Raw genomic sequence first — 13,714 nt, forward strand, 5'->3', positions numbered from 1 at the left:
TAGATAGATAGATAGATAGATAGATAGAATAAAACTAATAATAATAATTGTGACCTTCAACTATATGTAACCATTGTGTTTTTTTTTTTTAAATCACAATTCTGGAGATGTACAATGTCTACATGGTTCGACATGCTATTTATCACTATTCTAATTATGTTTCATTTTAACTTGATTAAGCCTATTCACTCAGTTCCTTTTCACTTGCTTTCTTTACACTGTATCACTAAAACTCTGGGTCCACCAAAAAGTTCCCCTTAGATGTGACAAATTCAGAAAATGAATGAAAATCCTTGGGCTTGGGTTTGACTGAAGATCATATTCAGAATATTTTAAATATCCTAAAATGATTTTCACACACTGTGTATACATTTTACACTATGTTATTGCTTTCTTAGTTTAGCCACATCATTATCACAATTTTATACAGACATCCATTAAATCCAGCTCAGTATGAGCTTAGATATTATATTACCCAAGGTACAATAGATTATCTCTATAGTTACACAAAATTATAGCAATGATGTCTTTTTGTGACTAATGTGAATAATCTCTTGTGTTTTATTTAAGTTATTATTCCAAGTCTTAAGTCCTGAACTTCATACCAGGTGACTGTGGATCAGCAGAACAAACATGGGGATGTTAGGATAAGAAAAAGGACAGAATAGGACTTTTATGACTCAATCATGTATTTGCATTTTTATTAAAATGTTTTCTTATGTCAGACTTAAAACCAGCAAGAATGTTAAACTGAGCATATACAGCATTTAAAAATGTTATGAATTAGAGTTATAGTGACTGTCGGTAAATTCATTTTGTTTATTGGTTATTGAATGTGATTTTTATGAAATATAATAAACCTCAGACCCCATTATGCTTTATGTTTATTTTAAGGGTGACACTAAAGAAGCAGTGCTCCTGAGTAGAGGCCAGGTAAAGGACACATGATCAATCTGTTCCTTCCCCAGAATAATCACCATGCTCAATTGCATAGAATTTGTATTAGTATCATTTACTGAAAGTGGACACTTTATTTATACACAATTAATTATATATACTGATGTCATATCTATTAATATAAGAGGTGAAAAATCATGAAAATTTAGGAGGGGGTAAAGCAGCTATTACTTTAATGATCCAAATGACAAGAAATTACAGACAGAACATGAGGACACAGGACACAAAGGGACAGGGGAGCTAGACTCACAAAGGTAGGAGAACATGGACAGTGTAAAGAAATGAACAGAATTACAAACAGAGCCTTGTGTAGTCTTTTTTTTTTTTTTTTTTTTTGAGCTAAATAAGTTGACAGCAAAGAAAACCTAGCTGCATACCCTAATCTAAACTACCAAAAGTACAGTGTGTGGCACCAGGACTCTTAGGTCTATATCAGGGTCATCTCTCTGCCCACTGGTGCTTTTCTCTCTTTTGTCCATTTATTTATATGAATGAACTAATAAACAGTGAACTGTCAATTCAGGTGAATTACAGACTTTAACATGAGTTAAAAAAAAAATCACTAGATCTCAGCTCAGAAGGAGCTCTTATATGAAACGTCACTTCAAATGATAAAGTGAATGTTAGAAGGTTTCATGTAATTAATCACTTAATCAATTAAATAAAAAATGTTTAATTTCTTCAATTTCTAATTTAATATCATTAACTGAAGTTTTATTGAAAGGGAGAAGGGTGTCAGAGAGAGAGCTTGTGCCAGGCCAGAGTGTGGAAGACTAGATCATGACAAAAATACAAGCACAAACAAGGGAACACAACAACAGCAACAAGTCTAAACAGAAACAAAGACACACGCAACTGGACACCCACAACTCGCACTGTCTGTCTGTCTGTCTGTAGTATACATGTGCTTTACGCAGCACAAACGGAGCTCCGTTACAATTATGACACACAACACTCAACGCTACAAATACATCAGTGTCATTCACAAGGTTCTCCCGCAACTCAGTAAACACGACTTACAAGCCCCGAGCCTCTTTTTGTCTAGTTTTTACACGCCACATCGCCCCAAATGCGCTGCAAGCCGGAGCGAGTCCCAGACGCGCCGTACACTTTTGTGCTCGCTGCACGACATTGTCCTTTTTCCCGAGACCCGACGTGAGCTCGTAGCGATCAACAAAGTCCCTGCTCAACAAACATGTTGCTGAACGCTCGGGATCTTGTCTGCAGCGTCGTATTTTCGCTGAGAAACGCCGTGAGAAAACACACTTGTCACTGTGTCTCGGAAGCACAGGCATTCAACCACGGCCAGGTTGAGTCTACAACGTTCTCGTGCTTACTTTTAAGCCCAGCCCCCCGGTCGAGAGGCGGAAGGTTCCTGTGTTACACATCGTACAGCGCTACATTTGTTTATTCTACTATTAGCTCCCAGACAGAGAGAGAGAGATGGCTGAAGTCACTCCCGCTCCCGCCGCTGCGCCGGCCAAAGCGCCCAAGAAGAAGTCAGCTTCGAGGACCAAGAAAACAGGCCCTAGCGTCGGCGAGCTCATCGTCAAAGCGGTTTCCTCGTCCAAGGAGAGGAGCGGCGTGTCTCTTGCCGCCCTGAAGAAAGCTTTGGCTGCCGGCGGATACGACGTAGAGAAGAACAACTCTCGCGTCAAGCTCGCCGTCAAGGGCCTCGTTACTAAAGGCACTCTGGTGCAGACCAAAGGGACCGGCGCGTCTGGATCTTTCAAGCTGAACAAGAAGCAGACCGAAGTTAAGAAGCCCGCAAAGAAAGCCGCGCCCAAAGCGACAAAGGCGGCCGCCAAGAAGCCCGCCGCGGCTAAGAAGCCCAAGAAAGTAGCGGCCAAGAAACCCGCAGCCAAGAAGTCTCCCAAGAAGACAAAGAAGCCCGTGGCTGCTGTCAAGAAAGCCACCAAAAGCCCCAAGAAGGCCAAAAAGCCGGCGACCCTCAAGAAAGCAGCCAAGAGCCCCAAGAGGGCCAAAAAGCCAGCGACCCCCAAGAAGGTAAAGGCTGTAAAGCCCAAAGCAGCGAAGACCAAAAAGGCTCCTAAGAAGAAGTAAACTTGTTTCTTATGTTTTTTTTTACTCCTCAAACGGCTCTTTTAAGAGCCACCCATGTTTTCCCTTAAAGAGCTGTTTCCTATTCTGATAAACATGATAAACAAAATGATGACTTTAGTGGATTCTGTAGCGAGTGTTTAGGCAGCTACAGACTTGTACATTCACCTTCACATAAACGTATGAACAACTAGGGAGAATTGGACAGTTTACATTTTAAATCCATGTACATTTGTCTTTACTCTCTTCTATACTAATATATGCTTTATAGATATAAAACCAGTGAATAATCAAGTTACTGATTATAATCAGTTTACAAAATATTTTCTCTCTACAGTGATATGCATTTAGTCTTTTTTTTATTTTAATTTCATTCATTCTCTCTCTCTCTCTCTCTCTCTCTCTCTCACACACACACACACACACACACGGGAGTGGGAGGGGCGTGTGGCGTACAATAGAATGATGGACTGACCCTGGAATTCTACGGCGTGTTTCGGATTGGTTCTTCCGTCACAAGGATCTTAGCCAATAAGAGAGATGACGTGATGGTTATATCACAGAGTGCTAGAAGGACAGCGCTGTTATTTCGTTGTTGCTCTTAGAACGTATCTGAGCTACAAGATGAGCGGAAGAGGCAAAACCGGCGGGAAAACTAGGGCTAAGGCCAAGACTCGTTCATCCAGGGCCGGACTGCAGTTTCCCGTGGGCCGTGTGCACAGGCTTCTGCGTAAAGGTAATTACGCCCAGCGCGTCGGTGCCGGCGCTCCGGTTTATTTGGCCGCCGTGCTCGAGTATCTGACCGCTGAGATCCTCGAGTTGGCCGGCAATGCCGCCCGTGACAACAAGAAGACCCGTATTATTCCCCGCCACCTGCAGCTCGCCGTGCGTAACGACGAGGAGCTGAATAAACTGCTCGGAGGAGTGACCATCGCTCAGGGAGGTGTACTGCCCAACATTCAGGCCGTGCTGCTGCCCAAGAAGACCGAGAAAGCCGTCAAGACCAAGTAAACTCGCTCAGCGCTGCGTTTCTCACCACCCAAAAAGGCTCTTTTAAGAGCCACCCACTTTTACTGACAAAGTGCAATTTCATCCTACTTTTTATTATTACTGTGAGTGTGAACTTTATAAAGACAATTTCCCCAAATAAGTGTTAAAATCTAACACTAATAATAACGGACTTATTTAATGACAGACAACAATAATAATAAAAAATAGTAATACTAACATTACTATATAAGGTTTTGATAATAAATAATGAAGCCTGCTCTCTTAATGACACAAAGAGACAGTAGGTTACTGACAGAAAACAAAAGCGCTGTGCTACTGAGCGCGCCAGCACAATCGGGGCGGGCGGTTTGGGTTTCGAACTGTGTCCGTGACAGAGTACGGTCCAATAGTCATCAGGTGACGTAACGCGTTCTATCCAATGGCAGACGTGTGCTTTCTATCCGCCCAATGAGAACAGGGCAGCGTTAGGGCTTAAAATGACAGCGTTCGCCAGCGCCGTTTATTGTGTTTTTTTCCTCCGTGAAGTTCACAGTTCGACGCTATGGCAAGAACCAAGCAGACCGCCCGTAAGTCCACTGGTGGCAAAGCGCCCAGAAAGCAGCTCGCTACTAAAGCTGCTCGCAAGAGCGCCCCGGCTACCGGCGGCGTGAAGAAGCCTCACCGTTACAGGCCCGGCACCGTTGCTCTGAGGGAGATCCGCCGTTATCAGAAGTCTACTGAGCTGCTTATCCGTAAGCTGCCCTTCCAGCGCCTGGTCCGAGAAATCGCTCAGGATTTCAAGACCGACTTGCGTTTCCAGAGTTCGGCCGTCATGGCCTTGCAGGAGGCTAGCGAGGCATACCTGGTCGGTCTGTTCGAGGACACCAACCTGTGCGCCATTCACGCCAAGAGAGTGACCATCATGCCTAAGGACATCCAGCTGGCCCGCCGTATTCGCGGAGAGCGCGCTTAAACCTCAATTCTGTCTAATGTACACAAAGGCTCTTTTAAGAGCCACCACATTCTCTCTGATAAATCAGCACTTCTTCATATCCGTGTGTGTGAGCTCAGAGTTTGTTGTATAAACTTTACTTTGTGTGTGTGTGTAGTATATATATATATATATATATATATATATATATATATATATATATATATATATATATATATATATATATATATATATATACATATATCACATGTATGTAAAGGTGAATCTGCTTTAGAGAAATTTCTCTAAAGCGGATTCAGTGAGTGTTCAGGGATAAGAAGAGTAATTTGAAAATAAATCAATGCACATTTATTTGTATAGTGCTTTTAGCAATGGACGTTTGTCTCAAAGCAGCTTTACATGAACACAACATAAAGTTATTTAGAGATTAATATAAAACATGATTGTAATATAAAAGTGATTGTAGTGAGGAAAAACACCCTTATGGAGAAACCTATTTAATGAAGCAGAGTCCAACTGGAGCTGTGAAAATAAGATTATTGCCTTACTGAGTAAAGAAACAGAAGGCTGAATTATTATTATTAATAATAATAATAATATAATCTAATTTGTAATTACATATTAAAGTATAGTAGCATGGACAAAAAAAAGTGTTTATTCTTTGTTTTGTGTTTGTGTTTAAACAGAAAAAGAGCAAAATTCACCAGTGCTGATTATTATGAGCTAATTATGACCTCAGGTACAGAGCTAAAGAATTACAATGAATGTATGATTGACAATTTTGCTTCTATTTGATCTTACAATTTGGTCCTTTAAGTAGTAGTAGTAGTACTCTTGCTGTTGATATTAGTGGTGGTGGTGGTGGTATTAGTAGTAAATTGTATTAAAAAAAACTCACAATAGTTACAAATAGTTTCAGGTTACTATTATTATTAATACTATTATTAGTAGTAGTTGTAGTAGTAGTAGTTTTTTTTTGTTTGTTTTTTTTGAAGATGAAGGTTACTATTATTATTATTATTCATTTATTTATTTTTTCCATTTATGCAGGTCTACATTTGCACATTTTAGAATATTGCTTCTACTACTACTTCTAACAAAAACAACAAGAAGAAAACTAATATAAAAGCATAATTAAAACTTCACTGTTATGAATACTATTTGATCTTATATGTTGTTGGCCAAATTTCAAAATTGCAACAATACATTTAGTTCTTGACTGATAATCTTTAGAAGTAGAGTACAATTCTCATGTACAGTTTGGTCCATATAAATTTGGACACATGCACAATTTGAAATTTTTTTAGGTATTTACCAAAACATATCCAAGCTATAGTTGTATATTTATAGTGTGCTGAAAGTCTCTCAGCTTTAATTTGAGGGTATTTAAATCCAAATTGGAGGAAGTGTTTAGGAATTACAGCTCTTGAGAGTAGCCACCGCCCTTTTCAAGGGACCAAAAGTAATTGGACAGTTGAATAAAAAGTCACACTTCATTGCTCTGCTTTAAGTACAATAGAGTGTACAGTGTATCAGACTCTGTTGTTCAGCTGTTTTCGTGTTTATCTATAACAAACAGAATCTACTTATATACTATGTATATAAGTATATACATAGTATATATATATATACATACATATATATATATATATATATATATATATACATAGTATACAAAGTATATGTATATAATATATTATGTAATCTAACATAGCTGTTCAAATGATCCCATTTACAGCGAGACCTGTGTCTAGACGGTGTCGACTAAATATTTCAAGTAGAATAGTGATGTTTTGTTTTGACCCACGTTTGATATTTGAATTTTGACTTCAATGAGCTTTCCTTGTGAATGACATTGAGTTTTAGAATGAGATTAGTGTTGGAGACAATATAGCTCATTTAGACTATAAACCTTATAGATTCTGTAATATTTTGTGTTTTACAGCTGATAAAATGACTCCTGGATGTTGTCTTTACATTTCTTTCTGTGTTGCTTGTAATGTAATCAGGGTTAAACATGGGCTCTGTTTTTAATGTACCCAGACGAACGGGGAACACCGGGCCTCCTAGTAATGGACCTAGGAGTATAGAATACAGTTCTCAAGCCACAGATGTGCTCAAATGGATGTTTTACATCTAAACAGTGCAGGTTAATGTTGTACAACCAGAGAGTGTTGTTACTAACCTCCATACATTGCTGGGTGTTGGTCTGTATATTTTTACTGAAATACTCACTTTGTAAACCTTGGGTAAAAATTCTACTACTACTACTATTACTATTACTACTAAGACAACTCTAATAATAATAATAATAATAATAATAATAATAATAATAATAATAATAATAATAATAATAATACTTGTGTGTACAGAGAGGTTGCAGCAGAAAAATACATTAGTAAGTTAAAAGCTGTGGCTTTCTCTTTGTTTATGAACGGCTTCTATTGCGTGAGCGCTGGTCTTAGACCCGCCTCCTTGTCTGGTCTCAACTGGGTCCTGGAGATGGTGGATAAATAATCAGTTTCTGCGTGGTGTATTTTATTGAGCGGCTTCACTTCAATAGAGCAGTATCATGTCTGGTAGAGGTAAAGGCGGTAAGGGACTCGGTAAAGGGGGCGCAAAGCGTCATCGTAAGGTCCTTCGCGATAACATCCAGGGAATCACTAAGCCGGCTATTCGCCGTCTGGCTCGCCGTGGCGGTGTTAAGCGTATTTCCGGCCTGATTTATGAAGAGACTCGCGGTGTGTTGAAAGTCTTCTTGGAGAACGTCATCCGCGACGCCGTCACCTACACCGAGCACGCCAAAAGAAAGACTGTCACCGCCATGGATGTGGTGTACGCTCTGAAACGCCAGGGACGCACTCTGTACGGCTTCGGCGGATAAACGTTCAACACCGAACCACATCAACACAACGGCTCTTTTAAGAGCCACCCAAATATCTACAAAGACATTTTCCTGCTTTATCGCGCACGTGTGTGTGGACGCAAATGACGTCGAAAGCAATATTAAGCAATATCCAACATATGTTAATATAATAGATGCTCTTTAGTACAATATTACAAGTGAATTGATTTATATACATCTCTGTTTCTTTTTTTCCCCCATCTTGTGTGTATGATGCAAATGACGTCAGAAGCCACATAAAGCAATATCCGATATATATTTATATTATAGATGCTCTTTAGTACAATATTATAATTTAATCGATTTATATACATCTCTATCTTTTTATTTTATATAGTGTGTGTGTGTATGAAACGCCGTGTAAAGTTTGATGGTAGAAACAGGATCCCCCCTTCCCATTTCTTTTGTCATAAAGCACAAAATGGAGTGTAAAACGGCGGAAGAGGAACAAAGCACGGAGGGGACAGTGGGGAGGAGTAAGTGTGTAGGAGGAGCGGGAGGAGGCGCTCCGCATCAGGAGCTTTGGGATTATGACCAATAACACACGTTTGTTCTTTTGTTCCTAATTACAATGTCAGACTGTAAATAGAGCAGCCGCTAGGTGGGTGTTACTCATTCTCTCGTAGTTCACTCGAGCAGCAACACCATGCCTGAACCAGCTAAGACCGCACCCAAGAAGGGATCTAAGAAAGCTGTGACCAAGACGGCAGGGAAAGGTGGCAAGAAGCGCAGAAAGACCAGGAAGGAGAGTTACGCCATCTACGTGTACAAAGTCCTGAAGCAGGTGCACCCTGATACCGGGATCTCCTCTAAGGCCATGGGCATCATGAACTCGTTCGTCAACGACATTTTTGAGCGCATCGCCGGTGAGTCTTCTCGTCTGGCTCACTACAACAAGCGCTCCACCATCACCTCTAGGGAGATCCAGACTGCCGTGCGTCTCTTGCTTCCCGGAGAGTTGGCCAAGCACGCCGTGTCTGAGGGCACAAAGGCCGTCACTAAGTACACCAGCTCCAAGTAAAGGGCCTTAGCGCCGTCTTTATCAACACAAAGGCTCTTTTAAGAGCCACCCACTTTTTCATACAAGGTGCAAATCTCCTTTCTGCGTGTGAGTCTCTCTCTCACTCACACACACACACACACACACAAACAAAACAACCACTTTTTCATGTATGTATTCCATCGTTGGTTCTGTATTTTAATTTGTAATTACAATTAAATGCTTTGTTACCGGTTTTGCTCCACCCCCCCCCCCCCCAAAAAAAAACTTTATTGAAAGATTTCCTAACTAATATATATATATATAACTTCATTCTTTCAAGTATCATGTGTTTTACAATCATACATTTAAATAATAATAATAATAATAATAATAAAAAAGACTTGCCCAAAACAGCAATTGAGTAGTCATATCTGCTGTAAAATCGTAGATGCTTGTAAATATGCATAAATGTGTCTACCAGCAAACCATTTTTTAATAAAGTCCAAGGTAAATTGTTTTCTGATCGTCGGTTCATGTTCTTTTGTGTTTTTAGCTCACAATTTGTGTGTACCCTACCTCAGCAGGAATATGGCACTGGTTTGTATTGACAATACAAGCAATTAGTCAGTAAACATCCATCACATATTTGTTAGCTTACTGTATATTATTACAATATATTACAATACATTAGTGTTTTTTCACTATACTTACTTTTCACTATAGTTACATACTTAAGATACCATGAGTTTAAAACTTTTTCATTGTAACTTTGAACAATGTTTTAAAGTCTTGAAGTTCCCTGTAAATTTACAGGGCATTCTTTTGTAAATGAACTATATATACTATATTTAACTACACATCACAAATAGGGCTGGGTGATATTGCTGAAAACTGTATCACGATATCAGTGTTTCATATCGGTCCATATCAATAATTATTGATATTTTTTATGATCCCTTTAAAATAAGGACCAGGAGAAAAAATGTATTACATTTAAACATTTTTATTTTAAACTTAACTTTCCTCTGATCACAATCCCCTCAGTTATTAAGACAGAAATGTCAACAACCAGGAAAACTCAAATAATTAAAATGTAAACATAAGTCTAAAGTCACAATGAACACTTTAAATTCAAACTGTAAATAATAATATTTACTACAAATTATTTCTAAGGTGTGAGTGACCTGCACTTGCTAAACGTGGCCACACGATGGCGGTCAACATCCATCCACAATGCTAGTATTTTTTGGGTATTTTTTAGCTTATTAATTATTTCCTCTATGTTCTCTTCTTCTTATCATTTGGTAACAAACAGAGAAACATTTAAAAACACTAATTACATTATGTATCCTTATTTAGAATAGCAGTTGTGTGAGGAGTGAGAAATTGTCACATGTAGGTGGTGTGCAGGAACACACACACGCATGCACGCATGCACACACACACACACACACACACACACACACACACACACACACACACACACACACACACACATTTGGTGGAAAACTACAAATTTATTATTACTGATTTTGTGTTGTTTTAAAGTAATAAAATGTGACGGCTCTTTGTTCAGCAGGTCGGTAGTTAATAAACAGCTTTTAAACTCAGTTATAGTGCCATCAGAACATGTGCTTCAAATGTCTTTATCCTGCATATAACACACTGAGCTGCTGTTGTTAATGAGAAACATCCTCATCTGGCTCTACTGCTTCTTATTAAGTGAAGTAGAAGTGTTATGTTCTTAAATGTTCATGGTGTGTTAAACACAAAGGAAGTATATCAAGATATCTTTGTACATCTTCGATTTAAAACAGAAGTCAAGTTGCCTAATAGATCTTTTTGTCCACAAGTTTGTCATAAATATGGAAACAACAAGACACCCACACACACTTAGGGATATAAACACATACACACAAGAATAAGACTGTGTAGTTAATTATCAGGTCTGTAACATGATTAGCTTTAAAAGGGATGTCTTAGAGAGGCAGAGACACTCAAATCTGTGAAAGAGCAGGTAAAAAGTTTGATACTTTAAATACAATTGTTCCTCATTGTTCAGTTTAAATGCCAGCATCTCTGATGTTATGAGGTGTATAAGTCCATACGGTCTGGGCAGCTTGCATGTGTTGGAAGACATTATGAATGCTGAAAGGTATACAAAGGTTTTAAAGCCACATGTGATCCCCTCCAGATGACTTCTATTTAAGGGAAGGCCTTGTGTATTTCAGCAGTACAACAAAAACCGCACATTGCAGCTATTACAACAGCATGGCTTCATCGTAGAAGAGTTTGGGTGCTAAATCGGCTGCCTGCAGTCCAGATTCTATTTTTCTTCTGGGTTTTTTTTTTTTTTTTTTCAGTTTTACAGTAGATACAATATTTGTCTCTTTAATGGATATTTACTGAGTGAGATGAATTGATGAATTCCTGGAGAGCAGGAATGTTGAATCAACACAATGGGAAAATCTTCACTGTCACAGCAAACAGTGTCACAAAATTATTTCCAGTTTTTAAATAGTTCATTATCAGTTATCATTTATGATGTTTAATTTGCTGTCCTGTGTTCTCTCTGGTTGTGATGTTACTAATCCTCATGTTCTGTTTTCTCTCTTGCTCCTTTTCCACCGAGGCAGTTTCGGAGCCTAATTTAGAACCTGTTCTTTCTGTTTCGACAGCCAAAGCACTGGCTCTGAACCAGGAAAAGTGGTTCTTAAGTAGCACCAAAACGTTGCTGGTCCAGACTTAAGAACCGCTTGTGTCAGGGGCTGTGGGTGGGGCTACTGTTAGCGCATTTGATAATGTACCTTAAGTATACTAATGTTTAATACACTTTTACTTTACCACGATATGTCACATTATCAGCACACATGATAGTAGGTAGCTACATGCTAAGGCTAACTTTTTTCTGTGTTAATGATAAAATAATGTGACGTATACAGTGATGTCACACTCGGCGCTGTGATGCTCTCTAGTCGGTGGAAAGGCAAACCGGTTAGAAGGTTCGCCAGTGGAACCAACTTTGAACCAGCACCAGCGCTAGCTCTGAACTAGCACCCGGTTCTTTCCGGTGGAAAAGGGGCATCTGGTTGTGATGTTACTAAGCCTCATGTTCTGTGTTCTCTCTGGTTGTGATGTTACTAAGCCTCATGTTCTGTGTTCTCTCTGGTTGTGATGTTACTAAGCCTCATGTTCTGTGTTCTCTCTGGTTGTGATGTTACTAAGCCTCATGTCCTGTCTTCCCTGTTCTCAATTTAAATTACAGCCTGTGTTTTGCTCTGTGTGATCAAAGTCTGGTTCAGATTTATTACCTGCTGTTTACTAACCTGTCTTTTACTTTGTGCTTGTTTTGGTTTTATCTACCTTTGGATTTGTTTTCAGATATGATAAAAGCTCCCCTGTACTTGTGTGCAGACATCCTCTGTTCTTCTGACAGTTTAAAATAAAATAAACTTCTTCAAATGAACATTGCTTGAGCTATTACATTATATATTTATATGAATACTGAGTTTGCCTCCCCTGAACTAATCTGTGTTTAAATTCAGTTATAATCATATGTAGTGATGTGGTACTTACAGTTATCAGTTTTACTGCTGATGAGAACTGCTGAGGGATTTTAATCACATTTCTTTTGCCTTAGTGAGTTTATCTACACATCAGTAATGGATGTCTCTTTATACTCTTTATAATACATGTCTCTTTATGCTCCTGTTTTTCACAGGTGAGAGAGGTGTGTGTGTGTATAATTATTATTATTATTATTATTATTATTATTATTATTATTATTATTATTATTATTATTATTATTATTATTAAAAATTATTATTATTATTTTTTATTAGATGCAAAATACAAATACAAAGACCAACAAAACCAAACGTGTGTGTTTGTGTGTGCGCGTGCGTGCGTGTGTGCGTGTGCGCGTGTGTGTGTGTGTGTGTGTGTGTGTGTGTGTGTGTGTGTGTGTGTGTGTGTGTGTGTGTGTGTGTGTGTGTGTGTGTGTGGCGATTTTATTATTATTATTATTTTTTTATTAGATGCAAAATACTTATACAAAGACCAAAAAAACAAAACACGTGTGTGTGTGTGAGTGTGTGTGTATACATACATATATATACACACATACATAAATCAAAGGAAAATATATTAATAATACTAATTATAATGACAATAATAACGATGAAGACAGTAATAGTATCACACAAGACAAAATGTAAATGTAAAATTGGGTATGAGGAAGGTGACAATATCAACAGTAATAAATAATAACAATAATAACAATAATAATAATAATAATAATATTGAAAAATCCAATTAATAAGAAATAGTAATAATAGTATTAGCAGTAGTAGTAGTATTGATAAATATATTTACAAATATACTCATTTCATCCAGAATTAAGGGGAGGTTAAAGGATCAGAAAGAGGACCAACAGAACTAGTAGTAGTAATAGCAATAATAATGCTGATACAGCCATTAATAGTAATGATAATAATAATAATAATAATAATAATAATAATAATAATAATAATAATAATAATAATAATAATAATAATAATAATAATAATAATAACGGTAATATTGATACAACTATTAATGATAAGGTATTATAAAGCTGCTGCTGATAACCCTCATGGCCATGGCATAGTATAGACCAACGCCGGCGTCATATTACAATGGGCTATCAAGGTGAAGTGCTGTGGGATCCATGGTCCCAAAATCCATACCCATCCCCAGCCGTCCCACACATGCCACGCTTAACCTGTTTGTGTGTGTATACGTTTTTTTTTTTTGTTTTTTTTTGTGGAATAAATATGGCTGCTTCCATTGTTATACTCATGATATGTTATACTAGTGTATAATGCAT

The 13,714-nt window shown here is 38.1% G+C and overlaps 5 protein-coding genes across 5 annotated transcripts; all 5 read left to right on the forward strand.

Moving 5' to 3' along the window:
- Window positions 1-2,342: 2,342 nt before the first annotated feature.
- Window positions 2,343-3,090, forward strand: LOC113645439 (histone H1-like). The gene has a single exon (XM_027151043.2). It carries the CDS (start codon window positions 2,401-2,403, stop codon window positions 3,019-3,021), a length of 621 nt encoding a protein of 206 aa, XP_027006844.1. The 5' UTR covers window positions 2,343-2,400; the 3' UTR covers window positions 3,022-3,090.
- Window positions 3,091-3,416: 326 nt separating this feature from the next.
- LOC113645443 (histone H2A-like) lies at window positions 3,417-4,083 on the forward strand. The gene has a single exon (XM_027151046.2). The coding sequence runs from the start codon at window positions 3,643-3,645 to the stop codon at window positions 4,027-4,029; it is 387 nt and encodes a 128-aa protein (XP_027006847.1). The 5' UTR covers window positions 3,417-3,642; the 3' UTR covers window positions 4,030-4,083.
- A 141-nt stretch (window positions 4,084-4,224) lies between these two features.
- LOC113645442 (histone H3) lies at window positions 4,225-5,028 on the forward strand. Its single transcript, XM_027151044.2, has one exon. The coding sequence runs from the start codon at window positions 4,571-4,573 to the stop codon at window positions 4,979-4,981; it is 411 nt and encodes a 136-aa protein (XP_027006845.1). The 5' UTR covers window positions 4,225-4,570; the 3' UTR covers window positions 4,982-5,028.
- A 2,473-nt stretch (window positions 5,029-7,501) lies between these two features.
- On the forward strand, window positions 7,502-7,893 carry LOC113645447 (histone H4). Its single transcript, XM_027151050.2, has one exon. It carries the CDS (start codon window positions 7,533-7,535, stop codon window positions 7,842-7,844), a length of 312 nt encoding a protein of 103 aa, XP_027006851.1. The 5' UTR covers window positions 7,502-7,532; the 3' UTR covers window positions 7,845-7,893.
- Window positions 7,894-8,469: 576 nt separating this feature from the next.
- On the forward strand, window positions 8,470-8,936 carry LOC113645639 (histone H2B). Its single transcript, XM_047803902.1, has one exon. It carries the CDS (start codon window positions 8,512-8,514, stop codon window positions 8,884-8,886), a length of 375 nt encoding a protein of 124 aa, XP_047659858.1. The 5' UTR covers window positions 8,470-8,511; the 3' UTR covers window positions 8,887-8,936.
- The last annotated feature ends 4,778 nt before the right edge of the window (window positions 8,937-13,714 follow it).

The sequence above is a fragment of the Tachysurus fulvidraco genome, chromosome 19 (genome assembly GCF_022655615.1).
Source record: "Tachysurus fulvidraco isolate hzauxx_2018 chromosome 19, HZAU_PFXX_2.0, whole genome shotgun sequence".
Classification (NCBI taxonomy): Eukaryota; Metazoa; Chordata; class Actinopteri; order Siluriformes; family Bagridae; genus Tachysurus; species Tachysurus fulvidraco.

Excerpts from the sequence above, each read along its gene's own strand:
- LOC113645439 (XM_027151043.2), top strand. The coding sequence starts at position 2,401 with ATGGCTGAAGTCACTCCCGCTCCCGCCGCTGCGCCGGCCAAAGCGCCC.
- LOC113645443 (XM_027151046.2), top strand. The coding sequence starts at position 3,643 with ATGAGCGGAAGAGGCAAAACCGGCGGGAAAACTAGGGCTAAGGCCAAG.
- LOC113645442 (XM_027151044.2), top strand. The coding sequence starts at position 4,571 with ATGGCAAGAACCAAGCAGACCGCCCGTAAGTCCACTGGTGGCAAAGCG.
- LOC113645447 (XM_027151050.2), top strand. The coding sequence starts at position 7,533 with ATGTCTGGTAGAGGTAAAGGCGGTAAGGGACTCGGTAAAGGGGGCGCA.
- LOC113645639 (XM_047803902.1), top strand. The coding sequence starts at position 8,512 with ATGCCTGAACCAGCTAAGACCGCACCCAAGAAGGGATCTAAGAAAGCT.